We start from the raw sequence: 22186 nt of genomic DNA on the forward strand, positions 1-22186 counted from the left end.
GTTTATTGAAAAGCAGGTTGATTAAAAAATGATTAACTGGGGGAGAACAATAAGCATTGTATCTTGAGTGAACAGATTTATTTTCATTTAATTTTAATAGGTATTCACTGCTAAATGTGGATAAAATTTTGAAAACTTTCAAATTAAACTGGTGTACTGCTTTTTGCTTTGTTGATATCTCAACAAATCTCAAAATAAAAGATTAGTCTCTAAAAGAAAAAAGAACAAGGAGAATTCACGTCTTCCTAGCTGGTATCTTCTGAATAACACATTTGCCCTCCCATCTATACAGGACATTTATGACAGACGGTGCTTGAGGAAAGCTCTAAGCATCATCAAAGACCCCACACACCCCAGCTACAGACTGTATGACCCTCTACCATCTGGAAAGTGGTACCGGAGCATTCAGGCCCGGACCACCAGACTCAGAGACAGTTCTTACCCTCGCACTATCAAACTATTAAACTCCCAGCCCCTCTCACCTACGATCTGAACCTCACAGTGCCTTCTTTCTTACCAAAAACTCAAACACACATTGAAATCTACCTCTACCTTACATGTCAAAAAGCTCACTCCCTATAATTTCTATCCTTTATTTCATTCTGTTGATGCATGTTTTTGCACATCTGATGTTGTTTTGCACATTACCTGTTACCTTTTGTTGTTTTGCACACAGCCTGCTGTTCTCTTGCACACTGCCTGTTGTTGTTTTTTGCACACTGCCTGTTGTCTCTGTCTTTCTTTTATTATACATTGTATTGTTGTTTTTTGTACTACTTATTGTCTGAGACCTAGCTAAATAGCATTTCGTTATACCATATACCTGTATATGAGTATAATGACAATAAACTTGAACTTGAACTTGATTTGGGGGAAAAAACAATTCAGAGGAGTTTATTGAATCAGCTTAACACATGAATTTAGCATGGTGAGTGGTAATCAGGTGTTTTACCTTCCCTGCTTTCTAATGAAGAGATTAAAACGAATATCAGTACTAATATGAAGTGCTTTTTATAATAATAATAATAATAATAATAATAATAATAATAAACTTTATTTTATATAGCGCCTTTAAAGGTGGCTTCTCAAAGCGCTTTACAGGATGACAATAACAATAAATAAGAAGACTACAACAATAAATAAGAAGATTTCACAAGATAGGACACAATTATAATTACAACAATACAACAATAACAATAGAGGAGACCGTGAAAGGTGGTATTAAGAAGAGCAGAGGGGTGAAGAATGGAACCAGTTAAGTAAAGGCTTTTCTGAAGAAGAAGGTTTTGAATCTGGATTTGAAGGAGTTTAGAGAAGGTGACTCTCTAATATCCTTGGGCAAAGAGTTCCAGAGCTTGGGGGTATAGCAGGAGAAGGCCCTGTCGCCCATACAATGTAGACAGGCTTGGGGGACAGTAAGGAGGGCAGAATTTGAAGAGCAGAGGTTGCGAGGCGGGGAGTAGGGCGATAAAAGTTCAGACAGGTATTGAGGTGCCAAGCCATGTAAAGCCTTATAGGTGAGCATGAGGATTTTAAAGTCTACGCAGAATTTGACCGGATGCCAGTGCAAGGACTCCAGGATAGGAGTAATGTGAACACTTGCACTAGACCTGGTCAGGATTCTGGCTGCTAAATTTTGGACATACTGCAGCTTGTTCAGAGTAGATTTAGATACCCCAGGGAGTACAGCATTGCAGTAGTCAATTCGAGAGAATACAAATATGTTGATCAGCTTTTCAGCCACAGTTAATGATAGCATAGGGCATAGTCTTGCGATATTTTTAAGGTGAAAAAAAGATGTTTTGACAGTATGCTGTACATGTGGGTCGAATGTTAAGCCAGAATCGAATATAACCCCAAGGTTTTTCAATTTTGATTGAAGCTGAGTACAGAGCCATCTACAGATAGGGTTACAGGACTGGCTTTATGAAGTTGATGGGGGGTACCAATAAGCATGACTTCAGTCTTGTCACAGTTAAGATGAAGGAAGTTTTGAGTCATCCAATTTTTTATGTCAGAGATGCAATTAGATAGAATAGAGACAGCCACATCAGTGTCGGGTTTGGTATGTATGTATATTTGAGTATCGTCAGCGTAAAAATGAAAGCTGAGGCCATGTGATCTTAAAAGCTGACCAAGTGGGAACATGTAAATGCTGAAGAGCAAGGGGCCCAGTATTGAGCCCTGGGGGACACCAGACTTGACAAGACCAATTTCAGACCTGTACCCATTGAGAGAGACAAAGTGACAGCGATCAGTGAGGTAAGACTTAAACCATTTGAGGGCAGTGTCAGAGACTCCAAACACAGTCTCAAGACGAAAAAGGCAGCACTGAGATCAAGATGGATGAGTATGGAAAGAGAACCAGAATCAGAAGCTATTAGGAGATCGTTGGTGACTTTGACTAGGGCGGTTTCTGTGCTGTGAAGTTGATGGAAGCCAGATTGGAGGGGTTCGAAAAGGTTGTTTGTCGTGAGGTGGTTATGTAACTGAAATGTGACAGCACGTTCTAGAATTTTTGAGAGAAAGGGTAAATTGGAGATGGGGTTGGAGTTGGAGATGGAGATTTTATCTCAATCTAAAAACACCATACTACAGCCCTATCAGCTCCAGGCAGTATTTAAATCAGAAGGGAGAACCAGAGTAAACATGTCATTGTATTCACAACTTTCAACAGTGTATATGCACAGGGTTGGAACTAACTGGAGTTAACTACTAAATAACAGCTTTGACACAAACTGCTGTACTACAATAGGTGCATTGTAATATTTTTGAGAAGCCTAAAAATTATAGTAATTTGCTTCTTAAATATATAAAACTGTATTGTGAAAAGCAGTGACTCCTAAAATCACTCTAAATTTAATCCCAGACACAGTTTGATTCTGAAAATGAAATGATACATTAGAAAGGTAACAGTAGCATGCCATTAACCAAATGTAGGTTTTCTGCTGTGATTGTTGTTACTATTTTAACAAATAATAATGATACTCCTGCTACTAACAAAATGTGGTGGGACTGTGGCTAAGGATCTGTCCCTGTGGCTTGAAGGTTACCAGTTCAAATCCCACAGCTGGCAGAGGAATCCTACTCTGTTGGGCCCCTGAGCAAGGCCCTGAACCCCAGTTACTCCAGGGGTGCTGTATAAATTAAATGTTTGACCCTGCCCTCTGGCCCCAAGCCTCTTTCTCCCTATCTGTGTGTCTCATGGAGAGCAAGCTGGGGTATGTGAAAAAAGACTAATTCCTAAATTGTATATGGCCAATAAAGTGATCTGATCTTAAAACAACATATTCTGGGGATTTTAAAATCCAGAGCTTTGATTTTTGTTTCGTTTTGTTCATGCCATAGATCTTGTGGGAAATGACTTGTGTCAGCTTTTCTTTATCGAAAAAGACAATTTTCCACTTTCTTTGCAACTGGGTGCGCACTTTGCAATTATTTTCAAGTTCATTTTTAAATCTTAAAAGAGTGGTGATTATTAAATATTACAGTAAATTTTACTGTTGTGGTGTTTGGGGTTCGTATGCCAAGTCTCTCCTATTATGAATTGCACCTCTTTTAACTTGGTTAATATTCCATGATCTCCCTTGCTGGTCTCATGAACCAACAACCTAATCCGGACACCGTATTTCATTGTAATCACTCATATATACCCACAGTAAAGCGCAGCGTCTTCTTTATGCATGGGAAGAATAAAAATGTCAGTGAAACCACGTTGATTCATTCGCTAACCCCTAAGGATATGAGTTGAGAAATTTTGAGGTTTCCTTAAAGATGTTTCCAGTTAATTCAGTGAAGCGTTAAGTTTAAGGAATACATTTTACGTTATGAAATTTTGTCTGTGCTCACACCAATGCGAGAACCGATTAACACAAAACAAAGCACCCGGTGAATTAGATAGCATAGTGTAAAATCAGATTAAAATCTTTTGACGTATTGACCAACACAAGGCTCGATACATATATAAATTATATATTCAAGGAGATCAGTGAATCAGAGTGTGGGTCTGATACAGCAGAAAATCAGCTCGATCGATCGACGGCGGCCAATGCCAAAAGCAAGTCTCGGACGGACATCTAATTACTTGCGCTTCAGCAGAACCCACCTCGATTTTTAAACAGAACAGACACATGTGAAGAGAGACGGTTAACAGCTGGAAAACCTCGTCGTGTATAGATATTATTGCAAGATTTTCTCTTTTCACCTTGTTCTGTTATGTTCTTAAATTTGACAGAAAAAAATAAGAAACTAATTTATCATTTATGAACAATAAATTAACAATAAACACAAGAAATGTGTTTTGGAAAGTACAGAATGTAACGTAATACCAACAATATACGTTTTGTTTGGTTCAGTTGTGAACAACCAGATTTGTAACTTGTATTCTCGTTTTCTCACTAAAATATGTTTTTGGAAAACTGAAGGAGAGAAACAAAACTTCAAAATTGTCCTGCAAGAAAATCAGGCCTGTTTTAGGAATGAATATAATCTCGTTATAAAAAAAAAAAATTAAAACAACAGACGTCAATTGTTGGACCTTCTAGAGATGGTTGTCTCAATCAGCATAGTTCAACTGATGTAGACCTTATTCCCAGCATGCCTGCAACCGGCACCGTACTCCCAGAATTCTCCGCGTCAAAGTCACGGTTGATCAAGATGGCTGACAGGCTTGGTAAGGCTGTGTGTTTGCCATTCATAAAATGAAATGTATGCTATTTTTTGTTTAGTATTTTGTCTGTATCGCCGTAGTAAAGATAACATGCACTTGGATAATGTTGCTGAACGAATTTTTGACGTAGTAGCATATAAATGCTGCTCCAAATGCGAGGCCCTGTCGGAACCTGTTGTCTTCCGAGTCAAGTCAAGGACTTCGCTCGTCTTCGTTTTAATGCCCATTTGAAAGGCGGGGATGCACGCATTGGCGCATACAGCTGCATATAGTAACATGTGGATATAATGTGTTACAGAATAGTAGGACACAGCGCAACTAAATGTCACCCTTGTTACGTTAAAACGTCAGAAAATGTTTTTACGAAATATTTGTAGCTACCGTATTACTGGTATCAGTATGCATCGAAATTTCATATTTTATTATGCTTGATGTTTGTCTTCCCGCAAACATATTTTGGGATTTGAAACACCCGTGGTTTTTCAATTAAATTTAACGTTACATAGAGATTAGATATGTTTTTTTTTCAGGCTGTCTCAAACATGAATTTTATGTTAAGAGCACACCGACGGCATCCGGACTGCAGTTTTAAAGATGAAAAGTTTAAATGTTCAATAATACTGTTTGTCCTGTAGATGAACTGCAATACATTTTTCAGCTTTGAAATTAAAAGGATTTTCCAAAGCCACCTTTCAAGTGAGGCTCACAGTAAGCCATAGAAGTTCTTTAATGTCAGACTAGAGGCATATTGTAACCTCAGTTACACCAGGAACCTAAAAGCAGGATGGCCAACAGTGCCTTTTAAACTTTGTTCCATCTTGAGTTCTTTAAGCTACTTATTGTCACTGGATGATATAGGTGTATGTATATACACAATTCCCTTGATCTTATCACTTAAAACAAAGCAGGTAAAGTACTTTTTAAGCATTTGTAGGTACATTCCATCAGTTATGGAATTACGATGCTCTGTTTTGAGTGTAACCATACTAGAAGCGAGTTCGAGACCACAGTGGTCTTTGACTTTCAGTGCCGCTCTCGGAGAAGAGGCTGATGGACGTTAAGCTGGGAGAGCTTCCAGCCTGGGCTGCCACTCGGGATTTCACTCCTAATGGAATCCTGGCTGCTATCCGTAGAGGTATGTGTCCCAGGCTCGGCAGATCCATTTCGTAACATAAATATATATTTTTTTTTGGCTGACGATTTCTGTTCCTTTATCATCAGTTATATTTCTGCCTAATCAGAATTACTAATTCTTATTCACTCTAATTCACCTTTACATCCATTGTACTAGACAGGAAGAAGCTTAAGATAAAACTGGTCAACCAGTTCCAGTGGCACATACCCTGTTCCAGTGGCATTCAGTTGATTGTGCGCTGGTAATGACATAGTCAGAAACCACAGTCAACCACAGAAGTTTGTTCTGTAGGTCTCGGCCTGTGCTCGGACAGAGGGCACAGGCAGTGGTCTAAATGATAACACTGTAAAGATATCATAGGCTTGTCAAGTCTGCAGAACTCTCGTGCTCCAAATTAAAAATGATATTTTGTGATGTTTATAGAAGTACGTGTCTTGTATCAGCTGTGGTCCCAAAACTATCTAGGGCTTTTGTTCCAAGTGACACTTGTTTTGCTTCATTTCCAGCCTTATAAATACCACTATGTTGTTACTTACACAGCACAGCAGTATTTGAAAGGCTAATGGATGGAAAACCTGTGATTGACACAGTTGAATTGTAAAGCTTGTCACCATATGTCCCTTTTTATTTGGAAACAATACAACAGCAAATACAAAAAATAGGGGCTTGCACAACAAAAAGTGAAAATGGGGCTAAGTAAACAATCTCTGACAATTATCTTAACCATCCCATCACAATTTTTCCAAACCCAAATGTAATCTAAAAGTACTTATTTCCATAAGAACTATTTCTGCAAATACATGCACCCAAGTGCAACTTAAGGGTATGTCTCCACTCAAATAGTTTTTCTGGCTACAGTATATAAGAGTTTAAAAAATGTTATGCCTGAACTAGTGGACATAGTATTTCTGCTAGCTTTATAACTGTTGATATCGATTCATAATTGTGAGAACAAAATTAATATCCTGTTAGGCCACAATGTCACTTTGATCTGTAACCAACACTAAATTATTTAAAAAGATTGGGGAATGTCATGGGCATTTATTTTGGTGAATGACAACACACTTTCCACTTCACAGCCCACTTTCTGAGGCCTGAAGCAGGGAAAACAAACACACAGATTACAAACTAGAAGCCGTTTGGCTCCTCTTTTCAATCAAACGTATTAGTTAATGGGGCATCACAGTGAAAGCCTTAATCTTGACCTTGGGTTGACTAATGAACAGATCATTGAACAGTTCCTAAACCTGCTTCACGTTTGCTCTTCTTGATTATCCTCTGCTGAGTGCAAAATGTTGCTTTTGTAACTGCAGGACATGACAGGTTCCAAAACAAGTACATCAATGTCAGGAAGGGGGGCATTGGTGGTGTGGCCATGATCCTGGCTGGTTACGTCATCCTGAGCTATGTCTGGGAATACGATCATATTAGTAAGTTGACTTTTTCTGTTGATTTATTTAGACTATAGACGAACATTATTCACTTTTGTCGTGAAGCAATATATGAAGAGCAGTAATTAATTCAATTAAATTGCTCAGGAACAGAGTTAGGGATGTATATATTACAGGTTTCTGTAAATGTATTTTGTTTTTCATCTAGTCACAAATCAGTATGGCATACATCTGCAGGACATATTAGAGCTGACAGCAGGGACTCTTCCAGAGGCTTATCAGTGCAGTCATGCAGTTAGTGTGTCCTTGCAGAATATTATATTCTGATCGTTGAAAATGATTTCTTAATGCTTCAGTTTATTATATTTAATGACGATATCAAATGGATTACTTCAGACACCGTAACCCACATTTTTGCACTGAGCAGCTCAATACTGTACAGTGAAGATCCCCAAGTGAAAACATTTGCAAAATAATTGTCAATTACTGGACCTGTTGAGAAGGGGGTTATTTGGAGTAGTTTGTTTTATTCCATATGTACGTACATGTATATATTTCAGATATACCACAAGATCTTAGACCTTTACCAAACCATTCAGTGTTTTTCTGTGAATAAGTGTTCCATCTGATTTCTCTGCCCCCTTTTCTCTTTTGAAGAGCATGACCGCTGGAGGAAGTACCACTGAAAACTCCTCTACTGAGTTACTGTTGGCTGCTCAGGTTGAGAGGGCATTTATCAAAGCAGTGCTAAAAACCATACTTTATGTATTGTGTACGAAGTGAACTATGTGACCAAGAAACAATAAAATTGTAATTTAATGTGTTGTGGAATTTGTGTTCCAGGTTTTAGGAGTAATGTATAAAATTTTTACATGGGTAATAAAACACACCCCTTCTGACACTTATCTTTATTACAAAACATCCCAAAAACCATTTAAGAACAATTGACTAACTCAGTGACACTTACGGGTATATCCATCAGGATAAGTACAGCCCTGCTGAATCAACTGTAGTAAGCAGCACCAGACAAAAGAAAATATTAATGTTACAGAGGAAAGTGCAATGATTTTAACTTTCCACATGTTGACTTAAAAATGGCTAATGTTCATTGAGTTGAGTGGTACATGCTTGATGTTTAGCAGGAAGGAAAAATCTCAATCTATTTGGGTGTTTTTCCATTCTTTAATTTGAAGAAAAAGTGTTGAGAAAAAAATGAACTGAACTTTAAAAGGCAGAAGTGTGCAAGGGGTTAAAAAATAACACTAGATTAGTTCCAGTCCCTGTGATCGACTGATGTCCCATGCAGGGAGTGTCCTGCTTTGCACACAGTGCTTGCCGGGATAGGCTCTGGATCCCCTGCAACCCTGTACTGGATAAAGTGGTCAGAAAATGGATGGAGAATTTAAGTTCCTGATATGTTAACCCAATCTTTATCCCAAGGAAAACTTGGGAGTAAGTGGTGCTTGTGTGCCAGAAGGTGGCACACTTCCTTCTGGGCAATTTCTAAACGTGTTAATATGGCAGTGTTGTACAGTAGGAGGTGCTGTTGTTCAGATGAGATGTTAAACTGAATTTCTGTCTACTTGGTTATTAAAGATTGCATAGCCTATTTTAGTACTACAGGTGTTAACCACAGCATTTTGGCTCAAGTCCACTCTGGGTTTACACATTATGCCCCCTTAATTTAACCAGATAAGCAATTTCTAACAAATAAAAATGCAAAGAAATTAAGTGAGATTACTTAAAGACTTTGATTTTCCAAAAGAGCTTTGCCTTCAAGTACTGTAATGCAGCATGAAGGGAAAAAAATGATATAGCATATCCTTGTAAATTTGCCCTAGGGCTGGTCCTATAGAGCTGGCGTGCACAGCAACCAGCAGCATTCCGGGATCTTCATTCAGTGGAGGTAATTCATCCTGTCTGAACCCATTGGAGTTTGTGGGTTAAATTAAAAGAACAAAAAAAAAAATTGCACAAAGCAGTTTTTCTCATAATTATTTAACAAAGTATTTTTAACATCCTACTATAAAAAAATACAAAAACTGTGACATAAATCAAAATGACTAGGTGTTTTTGGGCGGCTTCTGTCTTTACCTGTACATAAAAAAATACATACTTCTGTTACACCTGCCTTTACCACCCTGTCATATGCCTCAATATGCCACATGCAGTAGAATTCATAATTACAACTTCATCCCGTCGAAGGAAAATAACAGAGAATGTTGGGCTCATTTTGTGTTCATACATCTTTTACACAATTGAGAGTTGTTTTAATGAAGTTCCGGAGTGCCTTGCTTACTGCAAGTTTTATGCCTTGGGGACAGAGGTACATTTTCATTGAAAATCCAAATACATGAACTTAAGTGGTCACACAGTTATCTTAATTATTCCCCTCATTCCACATGAGAAAAGGGAAGCCAGCACTAAGCTTCAGGTCTACTGCAACATTGACAGAACAATTTCAAAATGCAGCTCTTGGTGGAAGGCTGTACATCAGCTATCTCCATTAAAAAGGACACAGTGAATATGACAAGTCAAATGGAGTTCCTCAGTCTGTGCCTTGCCACTTAAATGAACAAGAGTGTCACAGAGCCCCTGGCACTCGTCCTAAACTGCTATTTATGTGGGTGAAAGAACCACTCCAGCTTCCCTGTGAGCTTGCCGTCTGTGTGCAAGTGATGAGGAGAACTACTGTCCACTCAGGAACGCCAGGTGCCCTTTCGTACATCTGTTAGCGTAGTGGCCTTTCTCGCCGCACTGTGGACAAGGCAGGGAAAGAATTCAGTTCAAATCAAGCTCTCTTATCCTTTGGGGGCAAAATGTGTTTTTACAGCAGAGTCCACCACAAAAATACAACTAGCAAGCAAGCATGAACCGAAAATACAGTACAGCCGTGCTCCATTTAGTAAGAGAGAAAGAAAACATGTAATCGGCACTGTCTTGTATGCTGCCTGTGGACAAGATATTTGGAGAAAAGCCAGAGTCCAGAGAATCAAGGCTTACGATTACTGGAAAGACTACTAAAATTGACCAAGTTCCAAAAATACAAAAATACATTGAAATAAAAAAAACCTAATCAAACTGGCTACTATCAGAAGAGGTGCAAGCTTTAATGCAAGCTTTGTGACCAGCGCTTATGGTAGACTCATTTTCAGTCTAAGATGGGACAGATGCTGCATTTTTCCCCCAATGGAAGCTTTGAATGATTATCAGACTAATGGCCAGAAAAGAAAAGTGCCCCATATTAACCTGACGACTAAAGGATCTGATGAAGTCCTCTTCTTTGCTGGTAAAGACTGACAAGCTCTCAGTCTAACACTGATTTAAACGGGAATTCTAATCGCCCAGACCCAATTTCCCTTCATGGGGGAGATTCTATCCTGCCAGATACAATAGCCATGATCAGAATAGCACGACTGCTCCCATGATTTTCATCCAGCTTGTCATCTCTAATCATTTATCAGTGAAATGGCAGCACACAGCTCATCATTCAAAGCTTTCCTTTCATTGGGTAATCTGAATAAAGTGTGTGTGACATTCCTTCTGCTCTGTATTAGCCTTCTGTCTCCATACTGTTGTCATCAATGAGCGGCACTGTGTCAAGGTGCTCTAAAAGGAGAATCATTCATGTGGCTGGTTACACTAAACTCACAACACTCACTCTGACACCAGTGAAATGCTGCAGTGATATAGGAAGATATGGGAAAACAGGCTCTTGGTGGTTCTTCAGGCATACAGTTTGGGATCTGGTTCAGATATTGGAAGTACAACAGCACAGCAGTGTCCACTGCTGAGAAGTTTGTAAGTAAAAATAATTACACCTATGGATGGTCTGGGGTTTTGAATCAAATATCAATAGCTTGATTCATTCTTCCATTTGTATTCCTGCTGCTTCAAACCCAGCCTGAAATAACCTGACAAGTCTCACAGTCTGTCTGGGGTTAAAAAATGCATTAGGTGAGTGACCAATTTTGGTCCTAGTGAACCACAGGATTTTTATTTTTTCATTTGATCCATTTTCTAAACAGCTTATCCAGCACAGAGTTGTAGGCCAGCCAGAGATTAACCTGGAAAGCAATGGGTGCACCCTGGCCAATCTTTTTATTTTATTATTAGTTATTAGGTCAAATTAAATAGAAATTTTACAAATAGGCTGGATGACAGTTTACACTGTGAAAATGATCCTTGGTTCATGGTGGATTTTGACAGAACGTCTGTCAATTTCTATAAAACCTCGTCTGTGACTATAAATATGCGAGATGTGACAGCAGTAGAAACTCAAGTCTGTTTCGATGGGGAAGAGAATTTTGTAAGGAAGGTAAATACCTTGTAACATGTGACTTGATCTAGAGGCCGCGGCCCCCTGTTGCCAGTTGCGTTATTGTGGGACTGCATCACCCCAATAACCTGTGGCGCCCTCTGGTGGTTGGAGTTTGAACTGGTGTTGGTTAACTGGATCAACGATGAAGACCTCTGATTCATGGGTTGAATGTTTTGCTGGTTAGAGAAAGTCAATATCGAATAATACTACTATGTAGCGTTTTATATTCAATGTTTTATTTTCAAAATTTCTCAGATCATGCACTGCAGATTTTCAGCACACATTTTCAAGTAACATAAAATAATTTAAAATCTAAAACAATTTAAAAGCTTACTGGTTAGCTTACTGAAAAATGTAAAACCTCAGGTCTTAACATAGAATAGCACAGCGTAATTCCGGTTTAAAACAATTGCTAAGCCTCATCTTTCCTTGTACATGAATAAAAGCCAGACAAACACCAGAGCAGTGGTAACCAACTATTTTCAGGTTCCATACCTTTTGCTGTGTCTGTTGTTGCTGTGGTAATGGTGGCTGGTCTGAAGTTCCCATAGGTAACTCAAAACGGGGACTATGAATCAAGAAATAAGAGACTATGACACAATCTGTTTGTTTCCCATAGCTAGAAATAATTCAAAGAGGCACAATATTTTACTATTCTTCAGACAGTGTGAGACCGTTAATGTTTGGCAACCATTTCTAACTTTTACATGACAGGTACATCAATCCAACCGATCTGTGATTTCTGGGTAATTTCAACCCTACCCAACTTAACTCAAGGAATATTGAAGTTTAAGACCATTAACACTTGCTAGAATGTACAGTGGTGTGTTTAATCAAAATGTATGAAAATTTCAGTCAAATATGTACAGTTTGACAAACATTTCTAACACTTAATCATAAGAGAGTTCAAATATTCATTTAAGAATATATTACCAAGAAGCTGAAATCACTAAAGTACAATTAAACAGCTGTTTCAGAGGTTGAATACCGATTTAAGGATCAGTTTGCTAATGTGTAAAATTGGAAATGTGTATTTGATCATGTCTGTAACTTAGCCTCTGTGAATGGACATACCAACATGTTAATGTGACACAGTGGGCATCACCAGGGACAAGGCGTGGCTCTGTGGCTAAGGATCTGCACTGGGAGGTTGCCGGTTCAAATCCCGCAGCCGGCAGAACAATCCTACTCCATTGGGCCCCTGAGCATGGCCGTGAACCCCAACTGCTCCAGGGCCACCGTATAAATGGCTGACCCTGCGCTCCGACCCCAAGCTTCTCTCCCTGTCTGTGTGTCTCATGGAGAGCAAGCTGGGGTATGTGAAAAGACAAATTCCTAATGCAAGAAATTGTATAGGGCTAATGAAGTGATCTTATCTTATCTTACCTTCCCACATTTCAATTTGCTGAGCTGTGACACCAGATCAATACTGTTGTTAAAAATGGTCTGTACTCACTGCATGAATTTACAGTTGGGTCCATCTGGACAGAAGCCAACCAGGTAGTTGACACAGATGACTCTCCGAGTGTGTCTGTGTCTACATTGGGGACCTGTGAATGAATGACCACATGATGAGCACAAGGGTATTTCAACAGGAGAATTCTGTGACTGCAGAAGGAATCCCACTGATAGTCTCTGAGCCACATGGCTACATGTGTCTCCCAGTTTCAGCCAGTCTGTCCAGGTGACAAGTCTATGCCTCCACTGAATATGAGCAACTCGAATCCAAAGAATCTAAGACACTAACACAGTAAAGTGGTCAGATGGAAGACATGGTTGACAAGACTAGCGAGCAGTTCAGTAATTGTTACAGAGGTTCAGTTTTGTACAGTTTGGAACTTGCTCGTCAACATATCCCTTTCTGACTTAAAGTGGCTGAACCAATACATTTTACTTCACAATCCAGCTCATTTGTTCTGGGTGAAACGTCAAGTCTCTTTCTCATGGTAAACGTCTAGTAGTTTAGAGTGTTGTTTTTAAAAAAAATACTTACCGTGCTTGCAGAATCCTCGGTCATACCAGGGGCAGTCTTTAATCTTTGATTCAGGGTCAATGTGCAGGAATGGGCATTCCTTATTACTGCACTCTCCTGCAAGCACCAAAGGATTTACAGTCCCAGAGAGCTCAGTCACTGCTGAACCAAAGACGCTGCACATCTTGTCCCTGGTGCATTTACAGTTAGCTTCCCTGGGTTAATAATATACACTGCTCACTATTAACTGATCATTTTAAGTACAACTTTACACTAACTGTGTTTTCTTATTGTTTCTTATTGTTATAGTAGTGTTTAACCAGCAAAGACTCTCCAGCGAAGGAAATCATTCTTGCCTTTATTATATTTACATACATTGATGTTTTGTTTTCAAAGCATTAATGGTGTGTTACCTCTGCTCACGTGGACCGTACAATAAGCAGATCTGATGTTTTTAAGAGGGAGTCTAAAGGGAAGCAAGCAAAGTAAGAACTTGCTTCATCTCTCTCACACATACAGAGATTACATCCCATACAAGGCTGGCTTGCAGGAACAGGTATATTATTTCTTCTTAAGTGGATCAATACACCGTTAAAGTGAAAATAACAAATATATAGCACACCTGACGAGGGCTTCGCAGCCGAAACGTCTGTTTTCAGCATGGAATAAACCTTTACCTGTTTCTTTGCAGCTCCCTACTCGAACCTCATATAGCACACCTCTCGCCCCTGTCAACCGCCCGGAGATATGGTCCTTGTATTATTTTAACTGAAATGAACCCTGCTCCTCCAATACAGGTCTGTAAACAAGAAGACCCCACAATGCAAGCATCACAAAGCTCAGTCTACGCTAGCTAGCGCAGGGCACCTACCGAATTTGGAGTAGAAATAGCACTCGGGCATCTTAGTCATGTCATACTCGTGCAGGAACTCGCACTGGTCCCCCTTCTTGCAGAGCCCTCTCAGCCAGTGTTTGCAGACCACCGTCTTCTCTCCGCTGATGTGCCGGAAAGGGCACATCCCACCTTCAGGACAAAAATGACAACAGGTCTCCAGGAACCTTCTGCACGTTTAAAAAAAAAAATGATCGCGAAGGCGCCCTTCCCCAACATTAACAAGTTAGGAATCTTGTGAAAGAATTCTTCCCCAACATCAACATTTCCCCTAAAACAAAAAAATCGACCTCGTCAATGTTAGGAAAGTCTTGTGAATAAATGTGACGAAGGCGTGAGTGTCTTTACCTTTTAAACAGGCAGCTTTCAGGAAGAACTCGCACACAGCGGCACCGGACTCTGAAGGCGAAATACAACAAGCTGATGCTATTACCCTGCTCGATTAGCCAGAGTATCAAAAATATCCATTTTAAATTAAAATGTAATAGCCGCTGTATTGTTCGTCCAGTATAATAGAGGGGAACGGGCTCCACCATTATCGTTTCCGTTTATTGTATAAAATGTATTTATTTATAAAAACTTGAGACTGTTAGCTTGCAATCTTTACTTCAATTCTACATTTACAAATCGGGGCACGGGAAGGGTTTCTTTTCTAGGGAAAATCATAAACAATCAAACATTAGAGTTTAAATACTCTTTATTGAAAAGCTGAATATACTCTTAATCCATTTAAAAGTACACTTTGCCCATACTATTACACTGTGTTTTCTGGCAAGGGAATAAGAGTTAGTAGCAGCCTGCAATCCTTTTTAATTCCTTTCTGGACTGGACCAGAGACGCCGAGGAAGTATCCGTAGTTCAAACTCACTGTCCATGCCCGGGAAAGGCAGAGGTTGAGCTCCCAGCTGCTGCTCAACGGCAATCTCCAGATCAAATTTAATATGATCTACCGTGGCGATCAACTCCTGCATCTTTGATCCGTGGTGAAGAACGAACCACTGGGGTGAAAAACTAATAAATAAAACAATCGGAAAATTAAAACGCGAAATAAGACAAAACACAAATATAAAACACGGCTCTCTTCACCCTTTCCCGATTCGCTGCCTCGCTATCGCCGAAACACCCCGGACCTGAACTCTGAACTCTGAACTCTGACCTAGCTATAGACCTGGCTAATCGATCCCTGCGCAGAAGCGCAAATAACAGCTTTAAATTGTAACTCGTTTCATGTGAGTTGATTGCGTTATGGAATCGAACTACACTATGAATTACACTATTTCTATAAATAACATAATTTCGTTTTTTTTTATTCTGAATAACGCGGATATTAATATTTTCACAAATATTTCACATAACAGGAGAGAGAGAGATATTTAAAAATAAGAGAAAATGATAATATCATCTAGGTTTAATTATTAATACAAGTATCAAATGTTGTCGTGTGTCGATATATCGACATTTCGGGAGTCTTTTTGTAGTCCTTACCCGTGATCTTCAGGTCCTTGTCTCGTGTGGATGGTGGTTGCTGTATTTATGTCTATTTCTAGTTGTTACACTCAGGATCTGAAGGGCTCGACAGAGGAACACTGAAATGCACTAAGATTTATCAAAGGTAATGGTTTTTCAAATCGTTTTTCATATGATGCTTAAGACCTAGTTCCTTCTTAACTGTCTCTTTTAAATTTGCTGTTGTCTTTGAGAGGCTTGTAATACTTAAATCACACTGGATTTCGGAGTTTGCTTTAGTGGGTCCTGCTTGTAACGTTGTGGAATAAAAGATAGTACGGTTTAAAGTAATTCGAAATATTTATTTTCGAAACGCACCACATCTCTGAGCACAGAAAAGTCTTCTTATATCGCTTGACAGCCACGTTGCTTTGCTGAACTCGACCGCTTTGTGACAGTCTAGTTTTATATGGTTTTCGAATTTTTGTTTGGAAGGATTTAAAGGACATTGTATTCTTTGTATGCACAGAGATATAACAGTATATATGGTATTCATATGAACAGTACTTCATGTATTTAATTTACACAAAACGCAATTAAAGTGAAACAGCATGTTATTACCTCGACACTCCGATGATACCATTTTTTAGTAAGGTAATAACTAATAGTTTCTTTTCTCTTTCAGTGTAGTTGTCCGACGTTAAGAATGTCTAAGCTTCTGTCCTTGATGTGCTTCAGAAACCACTGCAATGCGGGTCTTCATTCTATTTCAAAATATCTAAGTATCCCCCCTGCCTTGTCTATTCTGACCTGTAAAGAGGTTCCAGGAGGCCGCCTTCCCCACTTAAGGACATATTCTTTGGGGACAGGCAGGGCTGCACAGTCAAGAAATGTCAGTGTTTCATCCTCCCTGAAGAATTGTCACAGTGCTAAGGTGACACAGAACAGTGCGCCGATGTCTGAGAGAACCAGTGACCCAGTGCCCACATGTGTGGAACTAGAGGGGTCTGACCAAGCTGAGAAGGATTTTGGGTCTTTTGCCAAATCCTATGGATCCCGGAAAGTTTTCCGTAAAATGTCGCCAGAGCTGCTGGATCTGAAGTACAGAGATGCAAGTCGGGCTGAGGAGGAAGAGGAGGTGGTGTCCAGACCAGTGCAAAGAAACACCACTTACTGGTACTTTCTTCAGTGTAAGAAGCTCCTGAAGCAGAACAAGGTAAGACGGATTTGTTGTTTTGCTTCTCAGTCTGGATTTTAAAAGAATGCAGTCTCAAACTCTGTAGGTTATTTCGGTGTGCACATGAATTAACTCCTGTCCCCGGAGCTGGTTTTACACTGTTTGCGTTTCAGCACTGCTTAAAGTATGAAAAAGACTGTGTATAATGGTTATAATTATGAGGAAAAAAAACTCTTGTAAAATGTGCTAATCCTGATTCTCAAGCGCCAGTGTTTTGGTGTCGTGTGCGTCTGGAAAAGAAAATCCCTGGTTTGTTCTGAAGAGGATTCTCTCCTCATCCTGCAGCTTGCTGAGGCTCTGGACATGTTTGAGACGCAGATGCTGAAAGCTGAGCGCCTCGAGCCAGAGGAGTACAACTACACCGTGCTGATTGGGGGCTGCGGCCGAGTGGGCTACCTCAAAAAGGCTTTTAAACTCTACAATGATGTAAGTTAAGGGGGTGTGAAAAAGCTCCACCCTTGTCCAGCTTGCCGACTTGTTGAGATTTGACTCTGCCCTAGAATGTATGCCCATAAATTCTTCCACTGTGGAAATCCACACTAAATAAAGTGTAGTAGAATTGCATTTTGAAATCCAAATATTTAGTGTATAATAATAATGATAATGTTGCTTTATTAGCCCTATACAATTTCTTGCATTAGGATTTCGTCTTTTCGCATACCCCAGCTTGCTCTCCATGAGACACACAGACAGGGAGAGAAGCTTGGGGTCAGAGGTCAGCCATTATACCGCGCCCCTGGAGCAGTTGGGGTTAAGGGCCTTGCTCAGGGGCCCAACAGAGTAGGATTCCTCTGCCGGCTGCGGGATTTGAACCGGCAACCTTCTAGTCACAGGCACAGATCCTTAGCCACAGAGCCACTGCTCCGCCTGAAGGGTTGTGTGTAAGGAAAGTTGCATATTTTAAAATCATCAGTAGCCTACATCTGGCAAAACTGTTAGAATGAAAAAATGACTATTTAAGGGCTCTAAGAGGAAGAAAAACCAGATGACTGCACAGCCTCTTTAATTACGGAGTCTAGTATGCCTATGGAAGAGTGGTGCCATGCAAGTTCTGTAAATGCATGTCTGTCTTTGTGTGCAGATGAAGAAGCGAGGCCTGGTGCCCACAGATGCCACCTACACTGCTTTGTTCAATGCCTGTGCCGAGTCTCCCTGGAAGGATTCCGGGCTACAGCAAGCCCTCAAGCTCCAGCACGAGCTGAAGAGGAAGAACATTCCACTCAACCTCATCACTTACCATGCCCTGCTTAAGACCCATGCTCTGTGCTCTGATCTCAGGGCCTGCTTCCACGTTTTCAAGGTACCAGGTCTGCCATTTGGGGTGTATGATCCCTCTTTGGTGACGCAACTCCTTCAGGATCATAGCTCTTGTTAGAAGGCTTTTTTCCCCTCATAGAATAGTGTAGTACTTGGCAGAAAGTCAGGCCAAAACTGATCTTTACCAAAAGCAATGCACATTGCCTTGTCATTAAACCAAACTCAGCTGAAGAATTTAAGTTGGAGATGGTTTTGTCTCTAATGTTAGGACTAAATTTGTAGCCAAGGCTAAGGTTGAATCTTTGGTGAAGTTAGGGATGCAGTTAGGGTTAGAGCTGTTATTGGTAGTGTGTCAGGCACAAGTTTATTCTGCTTCGAGAAATATTATTTGTTGTCTTTGTAGGAGATAGTTCAAAAAGGCCATGCGATCACACAAGAAACCTTCAACTTCCTGCTTATGGGCTGCCTCAAAGATAAAGAGCATGGATTTAGGTTTGCACTGCAGGTGAGAGAGAATGACTTCCATTTGATCATCTCAACAAACTGCTCTATCCCATGTGAAACGGATCACAAAAGTAATATCCTAGCTTCCTGTTGCAAAAGCAACTTCACAACAATTTTTATATTGTACAGAGTATTCATAGTAAAGCTCTTTTATGAGTTATTAATGGATTAATTACATGATATGAATGATATGTACAATTTGAAGAATATTAACATTCTCTAAATTTAAAACGATCATTTTTTGAGTCTCTCTGGGGTAGCACCGTACTTCCTAGATTGTTGTGCACCATTATGCTAAAAGCTGTACATTTAATTAAACCATTTTAATGGTGTTGCTAAATGGTCTCACATTTTCTTGTAATCTGCTCCACAGGTTTGGCGTCAGATGCTAAAAGTAGGGATAGAACCTAATTCTCACAGCTACAACCTGCTACTTCGTGCTGCTCGGGATTGTGGGATAGGGGACTCCTCAGTGGCTTCCCGTCTACTGCTGAGTAATGAAGAGGCAGTAACCCCAAAGGTCACGAGAGGACGAAGAGGTCAGAAGGTGAAAAATGGAAAGGAGTGGACATGTGCAGCAACCCTAGATGTTGATGCTCTCGAAAGCCAGCTTTTTCTGGAAGCAAGTACTAGGAGGGGAGAGGAATCGCTGCAGGTTGGAAATGTAACTGCTCATTTAAACGAGGAAATGTTAGACAAGCCAGTGATGGAAAATGACCTTAACCCGAATCAGAAGTACTTGAACCAAGATGTATTTTCAGACTTGGTGCCTGTGAACAGAAACCATGTTACTCCCATTGAATCTACTTCCCCCCTGTCTTCAGTGACCAGTGAGAGTCTACCGAACCTACTTGACCTGAGAATTGATTACACAAATATTATTTCCCTTGGGTCTGTCAGGAGTGCTTCTGACAGGCTGGCCTTGATGGGCAACATGGAAGGTTTTCTTAGCAAGATGAAAGGCCACGGACTGAAACCTGACATCAGAACTCTGACTTTGTTAGCTGACATCGTGGAATCTGGAAGCCAGTCAGAATCCAGCTTGCTGTCCATCTTTGAAGAACATGGATTAAAACCAGACATTTTATTCTTCAACACCTGGGTTCGGAAAAAGGCTAAACTGGGTGATCTAGAAGGAGCCAAGGTAAAGAGGAGTCTGCATTGTACTGTGCTGCATTGTGTTAAGTGCCATAATTCAATGCGGTCTTCTCTAACTCTTAAAATTATTCTTTTCTTTCAGGCTCTGTTATCTGTTGTGTCTGAGAGAGCTCTGGAAGCTAATACTCATACTTTCTGTAGCCTGGCTATAGCTTGCAGGACCCAGAAAGACGGCCTGCAGTTGTTGTCTGATATGCAGGTAAGAAAAACAGCCATGCACATTACTAAAGTAGATCCAACACTGACCTTACTGGGATCCCTGACAATATTAACATTCTGCAGTAGCAAAACAGTGTGCTCTCAGCAGGTTTGCCACCTTGAAGCTCAGATCTTTCTAGGACATGAAAATTAAACATGATTTTGCACTGTCTGGCCAACATAAAGTCCCTCTTAATTCGTTTGGTGAAGCGATTTCTCCCTTTCATTCATGATCTGCTGTGTAGTGGGGCAGCCACTGCCAAATGGGTTGAGAAAAATGGGGCCCCATCTTTGTATAAAGTGCTATGGATTCCTCTGTGATAATAAAGCACTGTATAAATGGAAGGAATTATTGTTCTAAAGCTAAGCTATGAAAAGCTGGGTCTGGTCTCACAGTAAGTGGATGTGTGACCTTAAAGGAAAATTGTTGCTGTCTGTAGTTGTATTGGTGTGCACGAATGTGGCACGTTTCCATCTTAATCAGAAAGTCCGGACCAGCTCCAGTGTGGTGATGGAACGCTCCGCAGTAGAATAAACTCTCTTCCAGCAAATCTACAACGAGTTCCAATCTTTGTTAGAATTAAATGTCCATTTTTCACAAGAATGGAGGAGTTGGTGGAATTTGTGGCAGATTTAAAACCAACAGGTCTTAAAATGTGACATAACACAACCAAGTTTAGAATTACTGTAGATTGAGTGATATTATACCAATATTGTCTGGTTATAAATTTAACAACATTAACCTTGCATTACTGTATTCTGTTTTTTTTCCCCCATCACATACAGGCATGTGGCGTCAATCCAAATGCCCATGTATACAGTGCCCTGCTCAACAGTGCTGCGAAGCGTTTGGACTACGTGTACCTCACAGAGATTCTCAGACATATGAAGCACAACAAGGTTGCCCCCAATGAGGTCATCATCAGGCAGCTGGAGTTTGCAGCTCAGTACCCCCCAAACTTCGATAAGGCAAGTTGCAGTTTTTCTCTTATCCAGCAGTTAACTCCAGTGTTTTTATATGCCTCCTATGGAAACCTTCATAATATTTTCATATTCGTGTTTAGCTCAAATTCAGTTATTTGTCTGGTTTTGTGAACAACAGAAAGTACAATCTTGAAGTATTCAGAGCTTTCTATTGTGACCTGAAAGAAGGCGAGAGTCCAAAAAGTGTAGATGGAGTTATCTTTAATGTAATTAGGAGTAAACTAACAGATGGAGCTTTTAAAGGAGAGCAGCACTATTTTGACTGTTCTAAAATCCACTGGGGACATATGCTCAGGCATTTTAGTTAACATCCTTGCAGCTAAGGTCTTAAACTGCAGCATATTCAGAATATTTGGATATACCAGAAAAGACTACATTACCATAATCAAATTTGGAAAAGGCAAAAGGATGCATTAGATTGGGAAAGATGTTAACTGAAATTAGCAATATTATGAAGTTGGGAAGAGTCTTTCACAACATAATCAAGTAAATATTAGTTTTAAACCAGGGTAGCGATGGTTGTTTCATGTTCTGCATAGCTTAATGAAGACCTGTCTTTCTCTATTTTTTTTTCAGTACAAATCAAAAAACACTTACCTGGAAAAGATCGATGGGTTCCGTGGTTACTATAACCACTGGTTGAAATCTGTGCCTGCCCAAGAGACTCCACACCCATGGGAGAAGTTTAAAACTCCAACAAAGCAAGTGGAAGTGGAGCAGGCCAACAGTGGAGAAGACCCCAAAGCCACAAATTAGGAGTTTAACAAAATTGATGTAATCAGTTCAGATTTAGTATTAATAATCATGTTTACTTCTTGTGAATACAAGTGGAATTAAAAGAGAAGTGTAGTAATTATAATGTATTGTAATAGCAACAGCAGTGATTTTCTATTTAAAACTTGTTAAGTGTTTTGTATCAGTGTCTAAATTGCAGAACATTTCTTTTTGTATGCAGTACATAAACAAGCACGTAAGTTCTTTGGTTGTCTCATTTGACTGCTCATGAACTACAGTATAGAACC

At 39.9% G+C, this 22186-nt stretch overlaps 3 protein-coding genes across 5 annotated transcripts; 2 read left to right on the forward strand and 1 right to left on the reverse strand.

Annotated features, from left to right (window-relative positions):
- The first annotated feature begins 4562 nt into the window (after positions 1-4562).
- On the forward strand, positions 4563-8014 carry atp5mf (ATP synthase membrane subunit f). Of its 2 annotated transcripts, none has more exons than XM_006637126.3 (4): positions 4563-4672; positions 5697-5804; positions 7118-7234; positions 7853-8014. In XM_006637126.3, the coding sequence occupies exons 1-4, from the start codon at positions 4597-4599 to the stop codon at positions 7879-7881; spliced, it is 330 nt and encodes a 109-aa protein (XP_006637189.2). In that variant the 5' UTR covers positions 4563-4596; the 3' UTR covers positions 7882-8014. The 2 variants fall into 2 exon arrangements, with proteins under 2 accessions (XP_006637189.2, XP_015215973.1); XM_015360487.2 differs by lacking the exon at positions 4563-4672 and adding an exon at positions 4684-4707.
- A 74-nt stretch (positions 8015-8088) lies between these two features.
- cpsf4 (cleavage and polyadenylation specific factor 4) lies at positions 8089-15521 on the reverse strand. 2 transcript variants are annotated; one of them, XM_015360483.2, is made up of 8 exons: positions 15249-15521; positions 14729-14779; positions 14360-14512; positions 13510-13605; positions 12973-13066; positions 12012-12084; positions 11522-11668; positions 8089-9952 (listed from the first exon to the last, which is right to left on the reverse strand). In XM_015360483.2, the coding sequence occupies exons 1-8, from the start codon at positions 15349-15351 to the stop codon at positions 9884-9886; spliced, it is 786 nt and encodes a 261-aa protein (XP_015215969.1). In that variant the 5' UTR covers positions 15352-15521; the 3' UTR covers positions 8089-9883. The 2 variants fall into 2 exon arrangements, with proteins under 2 accessions (XP_015215969.1, XP_006637187.1); XM_006637124.3 differs by having other exon boundaries at positions 11522-11692.
- Positions 15522-15625: 104 nt separating this feature from the next.
- Positions 15626-22142, forward strand: ptcd1 (pentatricopeptide repeat domain 1). Its single transcript, XM_015360482.2, has 9 exons — positions 15626-15992; positions 16512-17042; positions 17349-17489; positions 18145-18363; positions 18724-18825; positions 19198-19968; positions 20065-20181; positions 20967-21149; positions 21741-22142. The coding sequence occupies exons 2-9, from the start codon at positions 16533-16535 to the stop codon at positions 21918-21920; spliced, it is 2223 nt and encodes a 740-aa protein (XP_015215968.2). The 5' UTR covers positions 15626-15992; positions 16512-16532; the 3' UTR covers positions 21921-22142.
- Positions 22143-22186: the final 44 nt, after the last annotated feature.

This window comes from Lepisosteus oculatus, chromosome 19, assembly GCF_040954835.1.
Source record: "Lepisosteus oculatus isolate fLepOcu1 chromosome 19, fLepOcu1.hap2, whole genome shotgun sequence".
Classification (NCBI taxonomy): Eukaryota; Metazoa; Chordata; class Actinopteri; order Semionotiformes; family Lepisosteidae; genus Lepisosteus; species Lepisosteus oculatus.